The following is a 23101-nucleotide window of genomic DNA, read 5'->3' as shown; positions in this document are numbered from 1 at the left end:
CAGTGAAGGCAAAAGATGTTTGTTTGTTTTTTCCAGTTCCATGTATAAAATCCGAGTTTATCCAATCTCCCTATGGACAGTTCTTTCCATTAATGTCCTGTAAACTAGACCTACAACCACTCCCTCCCTTCCTTCCTTCCTTCCTTCCTTCCTTCCTTCCTTCCTTCCTTCCTTCCTTCCTTCCTTCCTTCCGACTGTGCTTCCAACAAGGATTTCTCTGCCTCTTTAATGATGTTCCCAGCAAGCTTGTATTCTCACTTCCTTCTGAATTGTTTCTTTTACTCCACTTTGTTACCCACAATTTTCCACCAGGAACCCTCCCCAAGGGTCTCCTGCAGTTCCTTTCATGCCTCCCGGGGATCCAAGAGTCACCTCAGATGACACACCAACTAAAACTGCTTGCTTCATCTGAGTTACTATTCTGTAGTCTCTCACAATAGGTACCTGGTGTAGGGGCTACCGCTCTTTTGGATGAATCCATGGATCCTATTGCACTCGCTTCTTTAACTACTTCCTTGTGTGGAAGTTCAGTATACTCCAGAGGATAATATATTTCTTTTTTTTTTTTTTTTTGCCAATCCTGGGCTTGAGCTCAGGGCCTGAGCACTGTCCTTGGACTTTCTCAAGGCTAGAGCTCTACCACTTGAGCCTCAGCACCATTTCTAGCTTTCTTTTTTCTATGCAAGCACTCTACCACTAGGCCAAACTCCCGGCCCCAGGATAATATATTTCTTGTGGACAATTTTTTTTTTTTTTGGTACTCTTTAGTCTCCATCCCAGTTTGGGTGATAATGGTTATTTATACTGGAACATTGTGTGTGTTTCGTTTAGAGGTCTGGGTCCTGGCCATTCCTTGCCCTTGTAGGACGAAGATGCATACAAATGTGGATCATGGATTTAATTTAGGCCTGGGTAGCAAGAAGGATCAAGGGAAAGAATACAATTCATGTGTCCCCAGGCACTGAAGCCTGGACTAAGAAGCAGAACATGACTGTCAAAATGGAAATTGATTTTTGAATCAAAGAAATTGGCTAGACACTCCAAACTAAGAGTACAGTAAGGCTTGCATTTGAAACATGTCAGAAAGTCTTTTTTGTTTTTTTACTGTTACTGAATTGTCAGACCCTGAAAGTCCACGGGACTATGGAGATTGTGATTAGGATACCATTCCTGGCCTTGCACTGTTGGCTCATGCTTATAATGCCCTAGCTACTCACAGGACTGAAATATGAGGAGCAAAACTAGGGGGCTGGGAGTTGGGCCTAGTGGTAGAGTGTTTGCCTAACATGCATGAAGACCCGGATTTGATTCCTTGGTACCACATACATAGAAAAAAAGTCAGAAGTAGGGCTGTGGCACAAGTGGTAGAGCTCTAGCCTTGAGAAAAAAGCCCACAGACAGTGCTCAGGCCCTGAATTTAAACCCCAGGACTGGCAAATTTGTTTTTTCAAAGCTAGGCCAAAGAAGAAAATTTGTGAGACTCTTGTCTCTAATTAACCACCAAAAACCTGGAATTGGCAGAGCATGTGTCTGCACGCGCGCGTGCCCGCGTGGCGCACACATACACACATGCACACACACAGATTGAGAGAGAGAGCTTTCTTTAATGGGAGGAATCACATCAAAGTTAACTTTAGGAGCCATGGCATGTTAACGCTTCCTGCTATAATAGTTTCTCTCCTCCCAGGTTCAAGTACTGCAAATGTGATCATATTAGTGGTGGGGCTCGTTGAGAGACGAATACAACAAGAGGGCTCCTCTCCGGAAGGGATCAGATGTTTTCATGGTATGGCTTGATGGAAGAAGGCAATGGACTTCATGATTAAATATGTTACTTAAAGGGGGCCAGGAGTTTGGCCTAGTGTAGAGTGCTTGCCTAGCATGTACAAAGACCCAGTTCAATTCCTTGGTACCACATACATAGAAAAAGTCAGGTGGTGCTGTAGCTCAAGTGGTAGGGCACTAGTCTTGAGAAAGCCCAAGGACAGTGCTCAGGCTCTAAGTTCAAGCCTAGGACTGGAAAAAAAATTTTAAAAAATATTACTTAAATACATTAACAGATATTTCAAGGTTGATATGCCTATAAAACAAAAATTGTGTGTGTGTGTGTGTGTGTGTGTGTGTGTGTGTGTGTGTGTTGGTACTAGGCATTGCCCTGGAGCTTTTTTGCTCAAGGCAAGCACTCTTTCTCTTGAACCACAGCACCTTTTCCAGCTCTAATCCTCAGCTCTGAGGATCCTGTGTAGCTAGGATTACAGGTGTGCGCCCAGAAATAGATCAAATGGATTGTTTTGATGTGACTCACCCATGTCTTCCATCACCTCTGTCTTCTTGATGAATGCAGGTGTCCTCCCATCTCCCTTCCATCTGTGTGCCACATCATCTTCCTGGCTGCTTCCATGCAAGGAAGCCCAGGCTAACCTCTGCCTGGCTTGGTGGTGTAGGGGCATCCTGTGCTACCTAGCCCTTGCAAAGCCAAAATCCAGTGGCTAGAGTACTACGAGATGCTCAGCTGCATTCTCAGTGACGGTGAATACCAGCTCTGGGAAGCTGCCACACTGTCACCTGAGATATGGAGCAATCACATGACTCAGCTGCTGAGACCAAACTTGGCCAGTTCTTGAAAGCAGAGAGCATGTTTGACCACAGACACACGATCCCACAAGCTAGCTGTTGAGTCTGAAAGATGAAGTAATGGCTCCTGTTTCCTGGTGACTTAGATACTATATATGACTGGTGTAGCCTGGAGAAACTTTTTTTTTTGGTGATGCTGGCAGCCACACCTTCGGTTCTTTTTGTATTGTTTATTTTTGAAGTAAGATCTCATGATTTTATTCCCTGTCTGACTTAGTGATCCTCCCTCTTGTGCTTTTCCTGTGTTTCTGGGAATGATAAATATATGCCATCATGCCGAGACATTGATTGAGATGAAGTCTTCAAACTTCTTTTTGCCCAGGGCTTGCCTTAAACTTTGATCCTCTGATTTCTGCTAGCTAAGATTATAGGCTTGAGCCACATGCCAGGCTGGAGGTGGTGGTTAAATGAATCGTTTGCTTGTTTGTTTGAGACAAGGTGTCACTGTGTAGCACAAATAATCTCAAACTCACCATTCTCCTGCCTCAACTCATCAAGTAGTGGATTATAGACATGCATCACCAGACCATACAAAATGTCTGTAATTGTAAAAGGTGGTAATGACTACTTTAGACCTATGTTACAAAAATTGAGATCAGCCAGCTCACACCTGTAATCCTAGCTACTCAGGAGGTAGAGATCTGAGGATTGCAGTTCAAAGCCAGTGCCGGCACTAAAGTCCATGAGACTCTTATCTCCAATTAACCACTAGGAAACTGGAAGTGGCGCTGAGGCTCCAGGGGTAAGGTGGTAGCCTTGAGCTGAAGAGCTCAGGGATAGCACCCAGGCCCAGAGTTCAAGACCCATGACCCACATTAAATAAATAAATAAATAGATAGATAAATAAATAAAATTGAGATCAAAACGTCCACTGCCACCATGTCCAGCAGGGGGTGTAGGACGTGGAGAGCCCAGCATCCACAGAAGAGGGATATGCCAAGGACCATCACAGAGCAGGCATCCTCTCAGCATGCTTTCTGTTGACTTTCCCACCCTGCTCTGGGCTGTTCCAAAGAAACTCATCACGTTTGATTAACATTTCCACAGTGCTCCTTCTTCCTACCTCCCCAGACCAATTCTGCATTCACCCATGATATATTCTCTCTGCTCCTTCCATCTGTTGCCCCCCAGCCTGTCCCCAGAATCAGTACTGGAGAATCTAGAGGTTTGTTTTTTTTTTATCGTATTTCTTTCTCTAAGAACATAACCAGTTAGTTTGGGCTTGTATAATTAGTTAATATTGACCAAACTCTCAGGACAGAGTAGGGAGAAGAGGTAATTACTTTGGCAAGTTTCACTACAGTTGCAATGCTGGGCATAATTGTATATTGGAGCTGTCTGTCTGAGCAGAGCCTCTTGTCCAGGGCTTGGGTTTTGTGTGGGAACTCTCTCCAGCTACGTTGGTGTGTGTTCTTGACCTTTGGAGGTCCACTCTGTTCTATCTGCTCTTAGCTTCATTGGGTTGATTTCAGGCCACCCTAAATGTTTTCTCTTATCACATTCTTTACTGCTTGGAGAAACCTCAGGGTGAGAAAAATTGCTCAGTTTCTTACCAAGTGCATGGCCACGTGATGCATGTCTGTACTCCCAGCACTTGACAAATATAGCCAGTTTCTGGCTTGAAGGAACATAATGTTCTTTTTCTATCTCCCAGTTGGGTTCACCTGAGCTCAGTGTGGACCCTCAAAACACAAAGCTTTTCCCAAAAGTTAGGCTCAGTTAAGCTTCTCTTTCCCAGAGATCTTAGGCAAGCTGATGGCTGGCTGACCTGTTGACCCTTCCTTCTCCCCTGAGTTGGTCACAATCTATTCTCATTAGCACCTCAGAAGCTCATTGAACTTTCCGTTCTGGACCTGGTGTCTTACCTTCTCAGTGTTCTTTTTCCTATCACAAATACACGCTGTTCTCTGATGACTGTAGAATTGCCTTGCTGAGCACATGATCTGATCTTCCTGCTTCAGGTGAGCACCCATCCAGCATCACAGGTATGAACTTAGCATGAATTTCAGGTCTCACCAGGCAGACTTAACTCACCACTGAATGTCATATAGAAATAGAAATGCCATTATGTATTCTACTAAACGAGAGGTGGTGGGCTTCTAAAAGAACGTAAGCAGGGCTGGAAGCATGGCTTAGTGGTAGAGAGTTTACTTAGCATGCGTGAATCCCTGGGTTCAAATCTTTGGTACCACATACACAGAAAAAGCCAGAAGTGGTGCTGTGGCTCAAGTGGGAGAGGGCTAGCCTTGAGGAAATCCCAAGGACAGTGCCAAGGCCCCGAGTTCAAGTGACTGGCAACACAAAACAGAGCATAAGCAATATCAAGTGTTTTAACTTACTTTTTATTGGGAGGGAGTTATTAGTCATCAGTTGTGAAAACGCCTCAGTTTGTCACAGCCTTCCCTTCCAGAATGGAAATTTTCATCCAAGGTAAGCACCACAGGCTCTGCTATTTAGCCTATAATTAGCATAATCTCTGGAGGATTTTCTCCCCTTGCCATGGAGGGTCTTTGTCAGTCAGGCTGCCTTCTGATGATGAGAGGAGTGGAGGGGAGGGGACACCACAAATCACAGGGGCAGCAAAATGTTTGCTCGGATCAAGAATGTTTAGCTATCCTGAACCAACAGGGACACTTAGCTATCTCCGTGGAAGTTAGTCTATTGATAAAGAAATGAAGAGAGGCCTAAATCCTCAGTTTGCATCTCACTTTGTCCAGTACTCTCCTTGCAGCTTCACTCCCCAAATTCCCCAATATTTTTAGGTTTTGCTTTTTCAGCTGCTCTATTTTGGAGTGTGTCCATTCATGGGTAGTCTACGACACTTGAAACATGACTTCCCTTGCAGGCAAATGGGGACACAGCCATAACATGGGAGGGCCGAGCCCAGCACTGCTGCTTTGTGTCTCTGCTGCACTGTTGTCTTGGAGAGGTGTGCTCCCAGCTCCAGAGCTCAATCTTGCTTTAGGCTTTGTCTGTTTCTGGCATAAGTCAGGCTGGCTGCAAATGGCTACTTAATGTGGTGACACTGATGAATTCCGAGAATTAATCTTCAGACATGAATGCATGATGAAAAGTACTAGAATTTCAAATGAGGTGTTAGATTGATTTCCTTCAAGGCTGAAACTTACCCTATTTTTCTGCTGGTGGATTTCTCTACCATAGTCAAAGCACCTACCATGCCCTTGAAATTCAAGGACCCTGACACACATCTCTTGGTAGAAATAAATCTTTGTTGTTGTTTTGTTCTTTAGCACAGAGAAAAACCTCTTTTAAACTGTGTGTGTGTGTGTGTGTGTGTGTGTGTGTGTGTGTGTGTGTGTGTGAAGAGAGAGAGAGAGAGGGGGGGGAGGGAGGGAGAGGGAGGGAGAGAAGTATGTTTTTTTCTCTTTTTATATATATATATTTATTTATTGTAATTAATAAAAGGGTTACATGATATTTGCCAGATAGAAGGTGCATTAATTCACATGAGAAGTATGTTTATAGAAGGGCTTGAATTCGTCTTATGCTTCCTTGGCTTGCTCTCTTATGACTGGTGACCTGTTGCTTGAGTCACACCTTCAGCTCTGCTTTTTTCTTTTTGGACATGGAATCTAGTGAACTTTTGTGCTTAGGCTCACCTTTGAACTGCATACTCCAGATCTCAACCTCCAGAGTAGTAAGATGACAGGCTTTAGCAACTGCCATCATAGCTGAAACCCCAAATTTTAAAAAAGAGAAAAGGAGATTAAAATATTTGGGAATGAAAGGCTTATTTATTATACAGTTTTCACAAAGCTAATATGCTTAATTTTTTTCTGGAGTAAAGGATTTTGGGAAGAATCAGACTGAGACATTGTCTTCCATAGAAACAAAAGCCCACAGATGTCTGCATGTGGATCTGTGGACACGAGGATTCATCTCTCCCCGCAATTCCAAAAGCCCAGTACTGATTCTTGTGGAACAGTATCCATGGATGCCATTTGTGGGACTTATTTAAAAAAAGAGAAAAGATGAAAAGATCTGTAACCAAGTATATCTGGAAATAATGACAAAATTAAGCAGTTTTCTTTTTCTTTTTTTTGCCAGTCCTGGGCTTGAGCTCAGGGCCTGAGCACTGTCCTTGGACTTTCTCAAGGCTGGAGCTCTACCACTTGAGCCTCAGCACCACTTCTGGCTTTTTTCTATGTATGTGGGGTACCGAGCAATTGAACCTGGGTCTTCGTGCATGCTAGGCAAACACTTTAACCACTAGGCCAAACTCCTGGCCCCTTAAGCAGTTTTCTTAACTCTAGCATTTTTTTTTTTTTTTTTTTTTTTTTTTTTTTTGCCAAGACTGGGGCTTGGACTCAGGACCTGAGCACTGTCCTTGGGATTTCTTCAAGGCTAGCACTCATTTCAGGCACAGCACCACTTCTTGCTTTTTCTATGTATGTGGTACCGAGGAATTGAAACCGGGTCTTTATGCATGCAAGGCAAGCACTCTATCACTAGTCCAAACCCTCGGCCCCTTAACTCTAGTATTTAAAAAATGTTTAATAATACATGCATTTTTGAAACTGAAACTTACTTGGCTTAAAGAATCATCAACATTTTCCAAATGTCTTTCCTTAGGAAACTAGCTTCTTCTCTTTTTTTCCCTTCCTCCTCCAACTTTACTTTCCTTCACGTCCATCCATCCATCCTTTCATCCATCCACCTGCCCAGTCATGGAATACCTTCATGTCTAGAATGTTCTCCAACTCACTTCACACTAGTAGACCCCCATTCCCACACAAGAGTTCAGCTAAAGTTGGAAAACAATATATATCACCTTTAATTGCAAGCTTGAACCTACTCCCTGATGAATGTAACTGTGGCCCCTCTATATATTACCTCAACAATTAAAAAAAAGAAAAGTGCCAAGAAAGAAAGAATGAAAGAAAGAAAGAAAATAATTGCGAGCTCCGTTTCAAATTCCTCTTCTCCTAAGGCTTGTGTTCCAGATCACTGCCCCCTTCACATACTGTGCACTTTTTTAGTTTTTGGTCTTGGGGTTGAGCACCACTTCCAACATTTTATTTTTAAATTGCCATTTGTCCCTCCCGTCAGTCTTGCTCTCCTGAGTTGGTGCGTGTGAAACACCAGCACTGGTCCCTGGGTGCCCCCTCCCACCTCGTCCTCTTGTTTTACTCTCTTACAACAAGCTCTGACAAACCTCAAAGTGTGTGTGTGTGTGTGTGTGTGTGTGTGTGTGTGTGTGTGTGTTATGTGGGGAAAATGAGAGATTTTTCTTTCTAGATTTGGGGAACACTTCAGCCCAGGTATCTGGGCTGAAGACATAGATGAGAAAGATGTAATATGACTGACCCACTGTCCTGGGGAGGTGTTGGCCGTGGCTCTCATATATCCCAGATCCCTATCCCACTCTGTTCCCCCTGAGGCTCCGGGGGTCCTATATAACCCCGCATCTGTCTCCAGCAGAAATTCTCAGAAGGCCTTCGATGGTTTTATTTTAGGAATTTTCACTCATGATCCCTCAGGCTAGGAGTGCACCGTCTGCTGGGTTATTGTCTGTGGTCTACCCCTCTGCGCTCCTTCTTGTCCTAGGGAGTAGGAGGATTTCCTTTTGGCAGTCACATAGACAGATGAGCACGCATGAAAACAAGGGAAGACAGCTGATGTACAGGCAGAACACAGTCTTTTGTAAGCCTGTGCACTGATTTTGTGTTGTTGATAGGAAAAATAATAGCATATACAAAAGGCCCTGAACCTATAAAAGTCAAGTGATTGATTTCTTCCCATGGCAAGGAGGAGGTGGGATTTCTAGTCCTGTGGGCAGAGGAGAGGGAAGGACTAGGTGCCATTAGCTTGTCTAGCAACTAACTCCAGCTCTGAGGCACAAAGGACCCCTGAGCAGATCTTCACATGGATGGACAGACTGACGGACCTGGAAAGCTACCCATTATCCTTCAGCATTAAAGGTAAAGGGTGTACATGTTTTATAGTGAAAACTGCTAAGGTTAAAACTCTTACTAAATCTAACAGTTGAAAATTGCTTTAAGAATTATGCCATTTGGGTCTGGCTTACTTCACTTAAGAAGATTTTTCCAAGTCTTTCCATTTCCTTACAAATGGGGCGATGTCATTCTTTCTGATGGCAGCTTAGAATTCCAAGGAGCTGTCTCACCTCCTCTCTTAGCAGGGTATTGAAGACTGTACTTTGGATTGTTTGTTGATTTTTCCAACAGGTGTCTTATTAAAGATTTTGAACAGCGGCCTTCTGTTACACATCTCCTCGACCATCCATTTATTAAGGGAGCTCATGGAAAGGTCTTGCTGCTGCAAAATCAGCTGGCCAACATACTCCAGGACCAGAAGCAGCTAAATCCCACCGCGAAGACCAGGTAGGTCTTGACTCTCCTGTCTTTCACTTCTTCCTCAGGCTTGTGTTTTGTCAGCTTGCTGCTATGTGGGTAATGATCACATCCTTGTATCACATGTCACGTAAGCCCCCTTCCCCTGGAAAGGCTTCCAAAACAAACTGCCCCTTGTGGCTAATTTGTCTCAAGTGGCTGACATCTTCATGCTCTGTTTCCTCTAGTTAAAAACCAACATATATATGTTCTATCCTTCTGTCCATTTATCTATCTGATATTTTTTAACCAGTGGAAGTGATTGTAAAGTGGCCATGCGCTGAATATGTGCAAAGATTTTTACCTAGTTATTGCCAAATATCAGGCTAAAGCTGGTTTTAGAAAGATAAGGCGTTCGGAGATTGCTTCTTCTTTAATTAAAAACTTCTGGGTGAGGAGTTTGGCCTACTGGTAGTGTGCTTGCCTAGCTTGCACGAAGAACTGGGTTTGATTCCTTGGTATCATATACATAGAAAAAGCCAGAAATGGAGCCATTGCTCAAGGAATAAAGCCTTGAGAAAACCCAAGGACAGTGCTCAGACCCTGAGCTCAAGCCCCAAACTGGCAAATAAATAAATAAATTTGGCCTTTAAAAAAATTTCCTTAGACATTGTCTGACATGTTGTAGACATGTCCTCGCTTTCTTCAGCAGCTATGTGTTCTGTCTCCTGATGGAGTCCCTTGAGGGGTTCTGTAGAAGAGGGTTTTGCTATAGAAGATGGTGGCTTTGGCCTCTTCCTTTGCACAGGTGTGTGCACCTGAGACACAGCTTAGGAGAAATTCCCACTTAAGGAGCTAAAAAGATGATCTGGTTTACATCTTTTGATGCATTCAATGGTATTTTTCAGTTAAAAACATTTTATATTTAATTTTTACTTCCATATAATGTCATTGTAAATCCTTGTCAGGCTTTAAATTATTATATGAAGGATGTCATTGTTTCAGGACATGGGAATCTGGGTTCTAATCCTTGAGTTTTGAGTATCATCTTTATTGTGTGGACTGGTGCCGTATTACTTGCCTGACAAGATTTTTGTCTCTGTGCAGATTAACATAGGTGGCACAATTGTTTTTTTTTTTTTTTTTTTTTTTTTGCCAGTCCTGGTCTTGAGCTCAGGGTCTGAGCACTATCCTTGGACATTTCTCAAGGCCAGAGCTCTGCCACTTGAGCCACAGCAACACTTCTGGCTTTTTTTCTAGGTATGTGGTACCGAGGAATCGAACCCGGGTCTTCATGCATGCTAGGCAAGCACTCAACCACTAGGCCAAACTCCTGCCCCCCACAGTTGTTTTTTTTTAGTGCAGTACCAGAGGGTTTCCACAGCTGAGTGGTTTTGATGCACCATTCAGGAGTGTGGCATGCTTTTCCTTCCTCAAGCACATGTGTGGGGAGAGAGGATTGTTATTCACCAGACCTTAATTGTATTAGAAATCTCTTCTCTACCAAATGAATGACTTCACCACAACTCTAAGAGGACTCTTATGATATATGTTTTTTTTATGAATTGGAATATATAAATAGAATTTTTATGTTGCAAAAAATTATATACATTGTATATATGTATAGTTGTATGAATAGTCTACCAAATTGTATCATAAAGTTAATTTTTCTTTTATACATAAATAATTAAAATAATCACCTATTTTTTTCTTAAAAAATGTAAATATTTTTAAATATTTTGAAAGGGTCAATGTTTTCCCCCCAAGAATGTTTGTCTTCAGAACAGATGTTTAAATTTGAGTTCCATCCTGCATGTCTAAGAAATAAATCTTTGGTTTCTGTCCAGAGGATGGCAGAATTTCTCTTTAAGAAAAAGAATTATATGCAAATAAACTTACTTCCTCTGCTGAGCAATGATTTGGTTTTCTAAAGTGGCCAGAATGCAGATAAGCTCTAGTCCAATATTAGTAAAAGAACATTTGACATCCTGGAGGTGAACATCAAATCTCCTAAGTCACAAGTGCTGGAAATATTCATGAATTCTGCAGAAAACTGTTTACAAATCAAAAAGAACCAAACACTGACATTTGAACTAAAAGAATTTGGAGGCAGAGCTTCAAGGTGACTCAATTTTGCTGTTTCTTTTCATTACTGCCAGCTTCAAGACAGAATCCCTTTCCTAAAACCTCTTCCCCCCACCATGGCATCTTAGTGGTCTTTGGGGCAGGGAGGTGCAGAGAAATGCTTGTCACTTGTGTATCATTTTGAAGCTGTAGGAACTTATGTTTAAGCCCCTGGGGAACTGGAATTCCTTTGATCCTTTGCCATTGTTTCTGTCACCAGACCCAGCCATATACTTGCACATCGTCAGGCCAACAGTACCCACTATTCAAAATGAAGATGCAATCCAGCAAAGCCTAAACTAAGCCAAAGACAAATCTGGTACTTAAATGCCAAAGTTCAGCCTAGAGACATCTCTTATCTCCTGGTCCTGAGAGCTAAGACTTAGTTTGAAGTATTACCAGTTTTTTTCTGTCTGCTGGACTCCAGGTATCCAGATCTATGTTCTCCATTTCATTTATTCATTCATTTATCATGGTTGTAATAGGGCTTAAATTCAGGACCTAGGCTCTGTTCCTGAGCTTTTATGTAAAGGCTAGCACTCTACCTCTTGAGCTATAGCTTCAGATCTGGATTTGGGGTGGTTAGTTGGAAATAAGAGTCTTGCAAACTTTCTTGCGTGGGCTGCCTTTGAATTGAGATTCCCAGATCTCAGCCTTCTGAGTAGCTAGGATTATCGGTCTGAGCCACACCTTGAATTTTGCTTCCACTCTAGAGAACGCTGACTGCATGCTCTCTCATGCCCTTGTTGTGATTTTCCTTCCCTGAGTGAACTCCTTTGATGTCAGAAGCCTCATGGATGGCAAAGGCAATCACAGTCCTCATGGGGTTTTTGTAGTCTTGTGCTTCCTGGGAACTTATGCTTTTTGAACAATCATTAGGAAAAAAAACCTTGCAAATAAGCATGAAAATGTTAAGAATCCTTTATTTAGGAGGCCCAGAAAGTAATTCCAAAGGGAACACAATGTGTATGGAACTGATGTTTATCCTGCCACCTGCCTTACGGTTACTTGCAAATGTAAGGCATTGGCCTCACAGATGTTTTCCAGCACAGCAGGAAAAACTCTCAACCATCAGTTGCACTAAACATTGAAACTTGAAAGGCGCTAGTTAAGGTGGAGAAAACAAAGTGTAATTAAGGAGGAGAATGTATGAGGCAGAAATCTGCTTAGCATTCTGCATGACAGTGGCCACCCAGCCAGCAGGCAGGGCAGTGAGGTACTTCAAACCACTGGCTTGGCCAGGCTTGGATCCCAGCTTAGCTGCTAACTAGATGAAGTCCATTTTTCTCTTGTCTTGTCATGCTTGTCTTCTATAAAGGATTGAATCTACATGTAAAATGCCTTGAATAGTGCTCACTGCAGCTGGAATTTTCAGTAAAGGTCACTAGTAGTGGAAGTAGTATTCATAGAGCTAGGTATAGTGGTACCTGCACTATAATCCCAGCTACTTAGGAGGTAGAGGCAGGAGGAGGATTGTGGTCTGAGGCCTACCCAAATAAATGTGGAAGACTCTATATTTAAAAATTCACTAAGCCATAAAAGGAGGTACCCAGATCGAACTGTCTCTGTGTGCTGGTCATACTGCAATCAGATAGAAATCACATGACAGTGAGAGACAGAGACCAGTTAAAGTACTGCCCCTTCTTATCCTGTCAAGTACTAGAATATCTAAAGTTCTGAGTTCAAACCTTAGTACCGCTGACTGAAGAGAGGGTGGTGGTATTAATAGCCTGTTTTCATTTCTTTTCTGCTTTCTTTCCTTCTTTCCTTCTTTTCTTTCTTTCTTTCTTCCTTCCTTCCTTCCTTCCTTCCTTCCTTCCTTCCTTCCTTCCTTCCTTCCTTTCTTCCTTCCTTCCCTTCCCTTCCCTTCCCTTCCCCTTCCTTCTTTCCTTCCTTCCTTCCTTCCTTCCTTCCTTCCTTCCTTCCTTCCTTCCTTCCTTCCTTCCTTCCTTCCTTCCTTGGGCTTGAACTCAGGGTCTGGGCACTGTCCTTGAGCTTTCTCAAGGCTAGGATTCTACCACTTAAGCCACAACACCACTTCCAGTTTTTCCTGTGTGTATGTAGCACCAAGGAATTGAACCCAGAGGCTTCATGCGTGCTAGGCAAGCACTCTACCACTAGGCCACACTCCTGGGCTTTTTTTCATTTCTTTTTATTTATACTGCCTTTTCACCTTGATTTGTGAAAAATGCATGTCCTTACTCACTGTAGAAGATTATATAAAAATAAATAGTATGGAGGTAAAATGTTAAAAATGTCAATTTCTATCTCTTCCTCAAATTCTAATTTATTCATTTATTCTTTAGGTAGACATTTACGTGTGTGTAGGTGTCAGGCCTTATGCTGAACAAAGGCAAACCAGATACAGCTCCTGATAAAGTGCTAATAGTCTGGCTGTGGTACAGATACAATCAGATAGAGCAGTTCACATGAAAAGGATAAAGACTGTCTGGGGTGTCCCCCAGAATACCTGGGAAAGGGCACAGAAGCCAACCAGGGATTGTGATGCTTGGGGAAGACATTAATGTGAAAATGGAAGGACTTAGTAAGTGTCTGAGCTGAGATGCAAGCCTGGCAGAGTTGGCGGCATGCTGCACCACCACCTCATGCATTTGCTTCATGTGTCTGTGCTCTCCCCTCAAGAGCATTTCTTCTTCTTAACTAGAGCATCACACTGGTGGAAAGATCATCCTTGGACCATCCTGGGGAACAAATTAGAGATGGTGGGGGAGGAGGCTATTCCAGGGAGAGAAGCCCAGGGCTGGAGGGAGCTTGGGGAAGTCTGGTAAACAGTTAGCATCTTTGGAGTAGGTGGAGAGGCAGGTAGGAGGAAGGAACAGACACACAGAGGTTAGGTCATCCAACATCTTTGCCTTTAGGCTGTAGGCAGTTATTTAAAGAGTTTCAGAAATACTGTGTTCTAGAAGGTCCTTCTAATTTCAGCCTGGAGGATGGATTAGAACACGGCAAGGCTGGAGCCATGGGGAGGACAACTGTAGATGGCTGATGATGTTAAGGTCATGGCATTGCCAGGCTGCAATGATTTTTGGGATCTACGCAGATTGAAGTACCTCTTTGCGCTGGTCATACTGCAATCAAATAGAAATCACATGACAGTGAGAGACAGAGACTAGTCAAAATACTGCCCTATCGAATGCCTTGCTAAGCACTGGCAGATCACACACACACACACACACACACACACACACACACACACACACACACACACACACACACAGCTTTCCCAGTGGTCTGAATGGTCCTAGGCTTTCCCGTAGAGTAACTTATTTGGGTTTGAGAGCTGATCCACAGGCGAGAGGCCTCTAGTCCCAAGGGACAGGGACAGTTTCTGCTGGGGGTCTGGGGGGAGTTCTGGCCCCTCTTAGCACTTTGCCTGGGAGAGAGAGAGAAGCTTGTGGTTGCAGGCTGTAAGGAAGATGGCAGGGTTTCCAAGGGTGAATGAGACTTGAAAGGATGAGGGGACAGTCATGAAGACAGAAGAGAGGAGTTAATAGAAGAACCAAGAGAAAGTGGATCAAAGGTCTAAGAGAAGGTTGGCTGGCCCTAGAGAGAAAGGATGGCTAAGCTGGGAAAGGCACATGGAGAGCAGATGAAAGTACTCAGAATGGCAGAGAGGTACAGGAGTTGGGAAGTGGGAGCTAACGTTGAAAGGTCTCTATCTTTCCAAAAAAACTGAGCAAGGTGGCCTTGAGTTAGGAGTGCGCGTTGTCCTCCAGCCTTTGGAAGAGTCTATTAAATATAGCCACAGTGATGGTTCAGAAGTATAGAAAGTCAGGTGGAAGGTCACTGCCCAATCTGGTGAAGCTAATCAGCATGTAAGATAATGCAGGTAAAGCACTCAGGACAGCACTTAGTGCCACTGTCCTTTCCACCCATCACCTAGGGTTGCTCTTAGGAACAGGATGTAGGTGAAAGAAAGCAGAGGCTGGAGCTTGGCTTTGGTGGCCATGATAGCTGGATTAGGGCAAGGTGGTCTCAGACAGGACAGTCCTAGGGGTTTCTACAGGACACGGGAAAGGTGAAGACAAAGTGGCTTAATGACTTTGAGACTGAGTCAATCAGGGGACTGACAGTCACCATGACTAAATAACTGATTTGGTGAAGGATGATTAGAAAAAGGATTGTGGGTCAAGTGTGGTGGCAGATGCCTATAATCCCAGCTATTCAACTGTAGGTGGGTATGATTGCAACCGTGGACAAAACCTCTCAAGCTGGAGCTCCTGAATTCAGGCTCTCATTACCTGTTGATAACATTGTTGAAATTCAACTTTTTTCTGATAATTGTGCTACAGGGCATATTTCATTTAGCTATAGTAGAACAGTATGAATCCAAGGTGGTCCACACCTGTCTCTTTCTGTCTGTTTCGTGCCACTCATAGGACTTGAACTAAGGGCCTGGGGATTGTCCTTGAGCTTTTTCTTTTCTTTTCTTTTTTTTTTTGGTAAGGGTACCATTCTACCCTCCTGAGGGACAGCTCCACTTTAGGCTTTCTGGTGGTTACTTGTAGAGATAAGAATATCATGGGCTTCCCTGCCCAGGCTAACTTTGTGCTGTGACCCCCAGATCTCTGCCTCTTGAATAGGTAGGATTACAGGCACAAACCACAGTATTTGGGATTGAATGCAAGTCATCACCATCCTAGCTTGTTTTTTGAGTCTCAAGCTAACTTTTGCTAGGACCAATCTTGAACCTTGATTCTCCTATCTCTGCTTCTCAAATAGCTGGGATTACAGGTGTTTGCTACCATTTCCAGCTAGAAGTTTTTAAACAAATTGTTTGCAGGCATATTGTTACTTAATCTGTCAAAGATGCTTGTAAACATTTTGGTTATTTCTTTGACCTTCAAAAGTGATTCCTTTCCCAAACCAATTTTGCAGATCTCTGAATTCTTTCATATCACTGGCTGTGTGATCTCACTTAGTTCAGAGAAATAAGCCTGAAAAACATGTTTTTTTTTTCCCCCTTCACATAAAACATTAGAGAAAGAAATCACTTCTGGAAATGAGAATGGGAGGCAGAAAAGCTCTGGCTGGCTACTGTGGCCATGAACTTAACTGTGAACTTCAGTTAAATGACAAGTTCCAGCGTGTTCTGCCCCTGCAGGTGGCATGGGGCTTGCAGAGATGGCAAATGTTAAGTCCTCATATGTCAAGGGTCTACTCAACTGTTAGCTGGTAGAAAAATTAAATTGCTGGGCTTTTTTTTCTGCTCTGTTTAATGGATATTTGATTCTGCCCTTGTAATTTGCCTGAGGCTGATTGGAACAATGGCTTCCATTTTTCTAATTTCTTCTCAACCTGCTGCAGTGACCTTTAAAAACAGATTGCTCACCTGCCAGGCTTTCCCCACTCAGCCCTGCTCTCTCCTTCCATCTTCAATCTTCAAACATGCACATGCACAGACAGACAGACAGACAGACACACACACACACACGCATACACACACACATACACTGTAGTTTACAAGCTGATGGGTTTCTGAGTTCCGGATGTGATTAGAATCTGTAGTCCCTATCTGTCCATATATGACAGAGTCGATATGGGATATTTTGGCTGCTCTCACTGACTCTGGCTGCCTAGAGAAGGTGGATCTATTTCCACATGCTGTTTAATAGGATTGCTGATGAAAAGAAGCTAATTAATTGGGATTCTAGTCCAAAGTGTTCCCAGGTGAAAACCAAGCAACTACCATAAAAATTTCCACCCAAACATTTTCTTGAAAAAATCTCTGTATTGCAATGTTTGTTTGGCAGATGTAATCTTAAGTTGGGGTCCAGATGTGGCTCATGTAGGCAGATGTATCCATGTCATCCATGTCTATCCATAGTTGATTCACAGTTGGTCAGTACATGTCACACCTAGTTCATGGTTATGTAAGGACAGTCAAAAGTTCTATTCTCATTCAGTCTGTACAAGGAGTCTACTACATGGGAATAATGGCTTGGAGGTATCTTCAGCTTTATAGTGTCATAACAGTGCTCTAGCTTCAGTTTTGGAGTCATTGACTGTAATGATAAGGGGCCAATGGCTGGCTCTGCGCATGACCACAGAGGCCTTTGTCTCAGAGCCTGGAGGACCACTGTCTTTGAGCCTGAGTGGTCACCCTCATTTCCTCTCTTCCTTTCCTTCCAGCTCCAAGGGTTATCTCTTCCTTCTGTATCTGCAATCTTGTGAGAACATTAGTCATTCTCTAATCACTCTGGGAGGGGAGGGCTCTGATCTGCTTGTAAAGGAACATTCGTAGCTCTGTCCTACCCACAATTCAGATCCTGTTTTTGCTCTTTACCTATTTTTTTGAACTTGATATACCAGACTTAACTTCATTGCCACCTCCCTTGAGCCAGGGGATCAGATCCAAGCTCTCTCTTCACCCCCCCCCATTTCCTGATTCTTGAAACCTAAGGCCCAACCCTACTCTGTACCCTACCCACATACCTCACTTAATCCAAATTCTGAGTCCCAGTCCACACCAGAGTTTTCCTTCTGAGTTCCAAACTCCCACATTCCGTTTGCCTGAGAAGTCACTCTTAGTAACCAATATGGTTAGAGCCTCAAGAACGCCAACAGGAAATCTAACGAAAGAAGGCAGACTTTCCTAGAAACTGAAAATACCTTCCGAGCCATTTGAACTAAATAGTCTCTTACCAGATACCCTTTCCCAGATTACTTTCTTAGTCTTCTGTCATTGAGCTATGGCCCAGCTGGCTTTTTGCTGATCACTTTGGAACTAGAATCTCTCAGATTTTATGCCCTGGGCTGACTCTGAACCTTGATTCTCTAGATCCCAGCTTTCGGACTAGTTAATATTATAGGCATGAGCTCGGCTACTAGATGCTCTTGATTTAACAGAATACATATCTATCTATGTAAGCTTTGGAATACTCAAAAGTACTTTTCAGTTGGAGATGTGTAGTAGTCACATTACACAAGAATTTGTCAGCGAAAATCACTAATAGTGCTATTCTTAAGTAAGGCACTAGGTGGAGCATGTGAATTTAAAGAAAACCTTAAGTTTATAGGTCCTAGAGATATTTATTTATTTAGTTAGCTATTTAGTTATCTTATCTTTTCATTTTTGGTACTGGAGATTGAATCCAGGACTCTGCACTTGCTAGACAAGCATTTGCCACTGAGCTACATCCTAGCCCTAGAGACACATCTTTAACTCAGGAAAATTGGGAAAGAATAAACTAAACTTATCTTCACTAATTTCAACTAAAAACAGGGAAATATAAAACAACAAAAGACTTTTATTAGTTAAAAATTTGTGTTTCTTTTTTGTGTCTATTCAGTGGCTTGAATTTAGGGCCTACGAGTTGTTCCCTGAGTTTTGTTTTGTTTTGTTTTTTTCTTTCTTAAGGCTACTTCCCTACCACTTGAGCCACATCTCTACTTCTGGCTCTTTTTGAGTAGTTTATTAGAGATAAGAGTCTCACTGACTTTCCTGCTCAGGTTGACTTTGAACTGTGAGCCTCAGACCTCAGCCACCTGAGTAGCTAGGATTGCAGGGGTGATCCACCGGGGCCCCATTAATATTTATCTTTTAATTGGCCCCCTCCATCCTCTATGGTCAAAGCAGGAAAATAGAGCAGATAGAAGTTTTACAGGAATACTACTTGGAGCATAAAAATAGTGCCACATTTTCAGACACATAGCTATACACAAAGACATGCATGTACAGATGCATACGTATAACAGGAAATTAATATGTAGTGGGTACATATGTAGATATACTTACTCATACACAGAGAGATTAAAATATAGTGTGGGGAGCCTGGTTGAGGAAAGTGAAATTGCCTAAATTGTCTTTATCAAGAGGAAGTATCTTGCACATATACGAGCTTCAGTTTAGGGAGCAAATAAACAACTTGAAAGGATCTAACTCCCCATGGCAAGGAAAGAGGTTATCCACTGCCAATGACAGCAGATAAAATCTATCAAAAGCTGTACTTGGTTTAAATAATATCATTGGCGAAGATTTTTTTTTTATGAGAATCAAGTTCACATTTTACAAACATCCTCTGCATGATTCTTGGAGGTTAAATTTGTGAGGCAGGTAGACAGAGATGATTGTAGCTGACAGGCAATCAGCAGTAGGCTCAGATGATACCAATTTGGATCCTGGTGATATCGAACTGTGTACATTTACTCTGAAAATCAACTTTCTGCTAGAGTCTATTTATTTATGAAATTACAAGCAAGTTTTTTTTTGTCAGTGCCTTTAGTTTTAGTTGACTATAAAAATGGCATTCAGTGAAGCTTGAACTCCCTTGTGTGAGCTGCCTTTGAGTCCAAGCAAAGAACACCTGAGAAAAACACATCTGGAAAACCCACAGTTGGTTCCATGGTATTTTTAGATTCTAATTTCCTTCCTCCATCTGTCTGTCGCCACTGTCTGTCCAGGGCAATTCATTGTTTTCAGTGCATAGGCAGAGGATGAACAGTGTTTATTCCATCTTGACTGCAACCAGAGCTATGGGCCACCCTTTAACTGTTAAATTTCTTTGTCAAATCATGTTGTAGAATAAAATCTAACAGCTTATTTCGCATGGTTACAAGATGACTTTAGGAAGGAGATAAACTAGCTAAATTTTAATATGATGGTTATTTTATTATTTCATTTCAAAGTATTGCATTATTTTTTCCATATATTTTTATTGTAATTAATAGAAGGGTTACATGATATTTGCCAGATAGAAGGTGCATTAATTCACATACATTGATACCCTTTCACATGTCTTGGTCCCCATTTCCCCCACCCCCACCCCCATCCCTCATCTTGTTTCCCCCCGTTCCCTATCCAATTTCAAATAACCAAATACAAATATATCTGATATATCAGATAACAAAGTGAGATATTTTGCTTTATGTTGAACATCAAGCAAAAAAACACCTAAAGTTATATGGAGAGGATTTTTGGGCCATTAATATCCCCTCCTCCTACTGTTTGATTTAGTGAAATGGTATGCTAGAAGCATGCAGTAGCTCCTAGTTACAGCAAAAGTCTGTTTTTCAAATTAATTTTATTTCTTTGTGTGTGTGTGTGTGTGTGTGTGTGTGTGTGTGTGTGTGTGTGTGTGTGTATGTATGCTTGTATGAAGGCTTGAATTCAGGGCCTAGGTGCTGTGCCTTAGCTTTTTCACTCAAGGCTGGCACTCTACCCCTTGAGCCACATCTCCACTTTTGGCTTTTTGGTGGCTCATGTACTTTCCTTCCCTGGGCTTTGAACCAGCACCCTCAGATCCCAGCCTCTTAACTTGGCTTACAGGTGTGAGCCATGATCTGCCAACTTGATTTCTCTTTGACATCATCAAATGTGCAGTGTGCAAGGTACACGTGGATTGTTCTGATTAACACGTTTTTAACTGCTTAGGTTATAAACTTGATTTTGTTAAAGAAAATGAGCCAACATTTGATTTTGGATCTTTATGTGAATTAGCAGCAAAACTGGAGATGTATGCTTTAAATATCTGTTATTCAAGTTTATTAGTGATGGAGACTGATAGATAGATTTGACAGAAAAAAATGTAGGAGATGTATATTCCTGGAAATACTGTGGTTAGAATTTAAGAAAAGCAAATGTGATAGGGCAGTTTATGAGGCAATCCTCCTTTCTGTGGCAGAAGAGAGACTTGATATGTGGTCACCTGGACTGGACTTGGTTTTTCTCACTCTCCGCAGCCTAGGAATGTCAGGTGAGTGGATGGCCAGAGAGCCAGCTGTTCTCAGAGCCCACCTCTGTGTGCTAGTTCCCTCTCCATCTATCTGTAGGCACGAGAGGATGCATACCAGGAGACCCTATCGTGTAGAAGATGCTGAGAAGTACTGCCGTGAGGATGATCTGGTCAACCTTGAGGTTCTGAATGAGGTACTGAATTCTTAGTAGACAATTCTCATTGATGATTTTGGTTTCACACAAATGGTCTGACCTTTCAAGTCATTTGCAAGTTTAACTCTTTGGCTGTGGGGTAAAGGGTAAGGAAAATTCGGTCGCTATGATCCTACGTTATGCTTGTTTATGGTCTTTGGAATAATGTAGAGAAAGGATTTGGATTTTTTCCAATAAAACTCTCAGTATCATGGCTTTAAATGATGGATTCTACCAGTTCAAATGATTTTCCGCTTAATAAAAAAATTCAATTTAGCCTTCAGATAGTTGTTTATTGTTCATAAAAATGAGCTTTGCTCATAGAAATAGTGAAGTTAATGTAGTTTACATTCTAAATCTAAAACCCAGTCCCCCCATCCCATATTTCCACCTTCCTAAGGGTGTGTGTGTGTGTGTGTGTGTGTGTGTGTGTGTGTGTGTGTGTATGCATGTGTGCATGCGTGTGCTCATAGTGAGGCTTGAACTCAGAGCCTGGGCACTATCCCTGGTCCTTTGTGCTCAAGGCTAGTGCTCTATCACTTGGATCTGGCTTTTTGATATTTAATTGAAGATAAGAGTCTCATGGACTTTGCTGCCTTAGATGGCTTTGAACTGTGATCCTCAGAACTTAGCTTCCTGAGTAGCTAAAACTATAGGCCTGAGCCACTATGCCTGGTTTCCTTTCTAGATTTTTAAATGCAGTGTTTTAAGAAATGAGATGACTATTTTTGTCTTTAGCATTGGAATGCCTGCTGAATTCAATCAAACATTTTAAATGGGTGAGGCCCCTCCTTGAAACAAGAAAAATCTTCATGAGAGATTTCAATATTTTTTAGAAAAATTCTAATTACATCGTATACTTCTATATTTTTTTTCTTCCAAAGCAAATATCTCATTTTAGTGATTGAGAATATTAGGGTCTGTGGATGATTTAAAGGATATTAGTCTTTTACTGAAAAATGTTCTTATAAGAATGAATCTAAGCTGGGCACAGTGGTTGTAATCCTAGCTACTCAGGAGGCTGAGATCTGAGGATCAAGGTTCAAAGCCAGCCTGGGCACAAAAGGACCTGAGACTCTTATCTCCAATTAACCTCTAGAAAACGGAAGTGGGGCTTGCTCAAGGGTAGGGCTACTACCCTGAAGAGCTGAAGGACAACGTCCAGGCCCAAGGATAGATTGGTAACCTTGAGCTGAAGAGATATGAGACAGCACCCAAGCCCAGAGTTCAAGCCCCTTAACCCCCACCCACAAAAAAAAAAAAAAGAATGAATCTGTTGCTAATGAATTGAAACCAACTGAACCTAACATTTGTTCTCAATGTTGGTTTTCTCCTCTTAGGATACAATTGTTCATCAGCTGCAAAAACGTTATACAGACTCATTGATTTACACCTATATTGGAGACATTCTAATTGCCTTGAACCCCTTCCAGAGTCTAAGCATATATTCTCCACAGGTGAGGAGTATTCTGAGAACATGTTATTCTTTGCTGGGAAACTAAAATCACAAGGACTGGATCGGGGGTATAATTTGATGTGGAGCACTTGCCTAGCATGTACAGGGCCCTGGATTTGATTTCCAGTTCTGGAGGGAAAATCATGTGCAAATAAAAAGAAGAAAGAAATGGTAGTTGAATCATGCTACCCTAGGGACTCTACTAGAAACAATCAGATCATAATTAAACACAAATGGAGTATTTATCTTTTAGGGGTAATGTTTTAAAGCAACTTGTCTTAATGATTCTTGAGTACTTTCTATTGCCAGGCACTGGATTAGTCCCTTTACAGAACCTTGGGAACCAGGAAGATACTAGTGTATCTGCTGTAGCAGATGATTTAGTAAATTCGTATCTCGGAACAAGCTTGCAAAGACACTAATGCAGAACTAGGATTAGAACTGAGGCCTGCAGACTCCTGAATTTTCTTGAGGTCACAAGTCTCCTGCTGAATGACAAAGCCTTGGTAAAAATATTCGATGGTCCTGTGGAATTTTGGAAGACTCCTTTAAATTAGCTAATTCTTTTCCCTCTTCAGTTCTCCAGGCTTTATCATGGGGTGAAACGTGCCTCCAACCCACCCCACATATTTGCCTCGGCAGATGCCGCTTACCAGTGCTTGGTGACTTTCAGCAAAGACCAGG

At 42.2% G+C, this 23101-nt stretch overlaps 1 protein-coding gene across 1 annotated transcript in view; it reads left to right on the top strand.

Moving 5' to 3' along the window:
- Positions 1-22698: 22698 nt before the first annotated feature.
- Myo3b (myosin IIIB) overlaps positions 22699-23101 on the top strand; it is a 222622-nt gene continuing 222219 nt past the window's right edge. The window contains exons 1-2 of the mRNA XM_090343066.1: positions 22699-22800; positions 22996-23100. Coding sequence (XP_090199192.1) covers positions 22699-22800; positions 22996-23100 — 207 coding nt within the window. The remainder of the gene's footprint in view (positions 22801-22995; position 23101) is intronic.

The sequence above is a fragment of the Megascapheus bottae genome, chromosome 12 (genome assembly GCF_031878675.1).
Source record: "Megascapheus bottae isolate mThoBot1 chromosome 12, mThoBot2.hap1, whole genome shotgun sequence".
NCBI lineage: Eukaryota > Metazoa > Chordata > Mammalia > Rodentia > Geomyidae > Megascapheus > Megascapheus bottae.
This window is presented reverse-complemented; position numbering and strand designations above follow the sequence as displayed.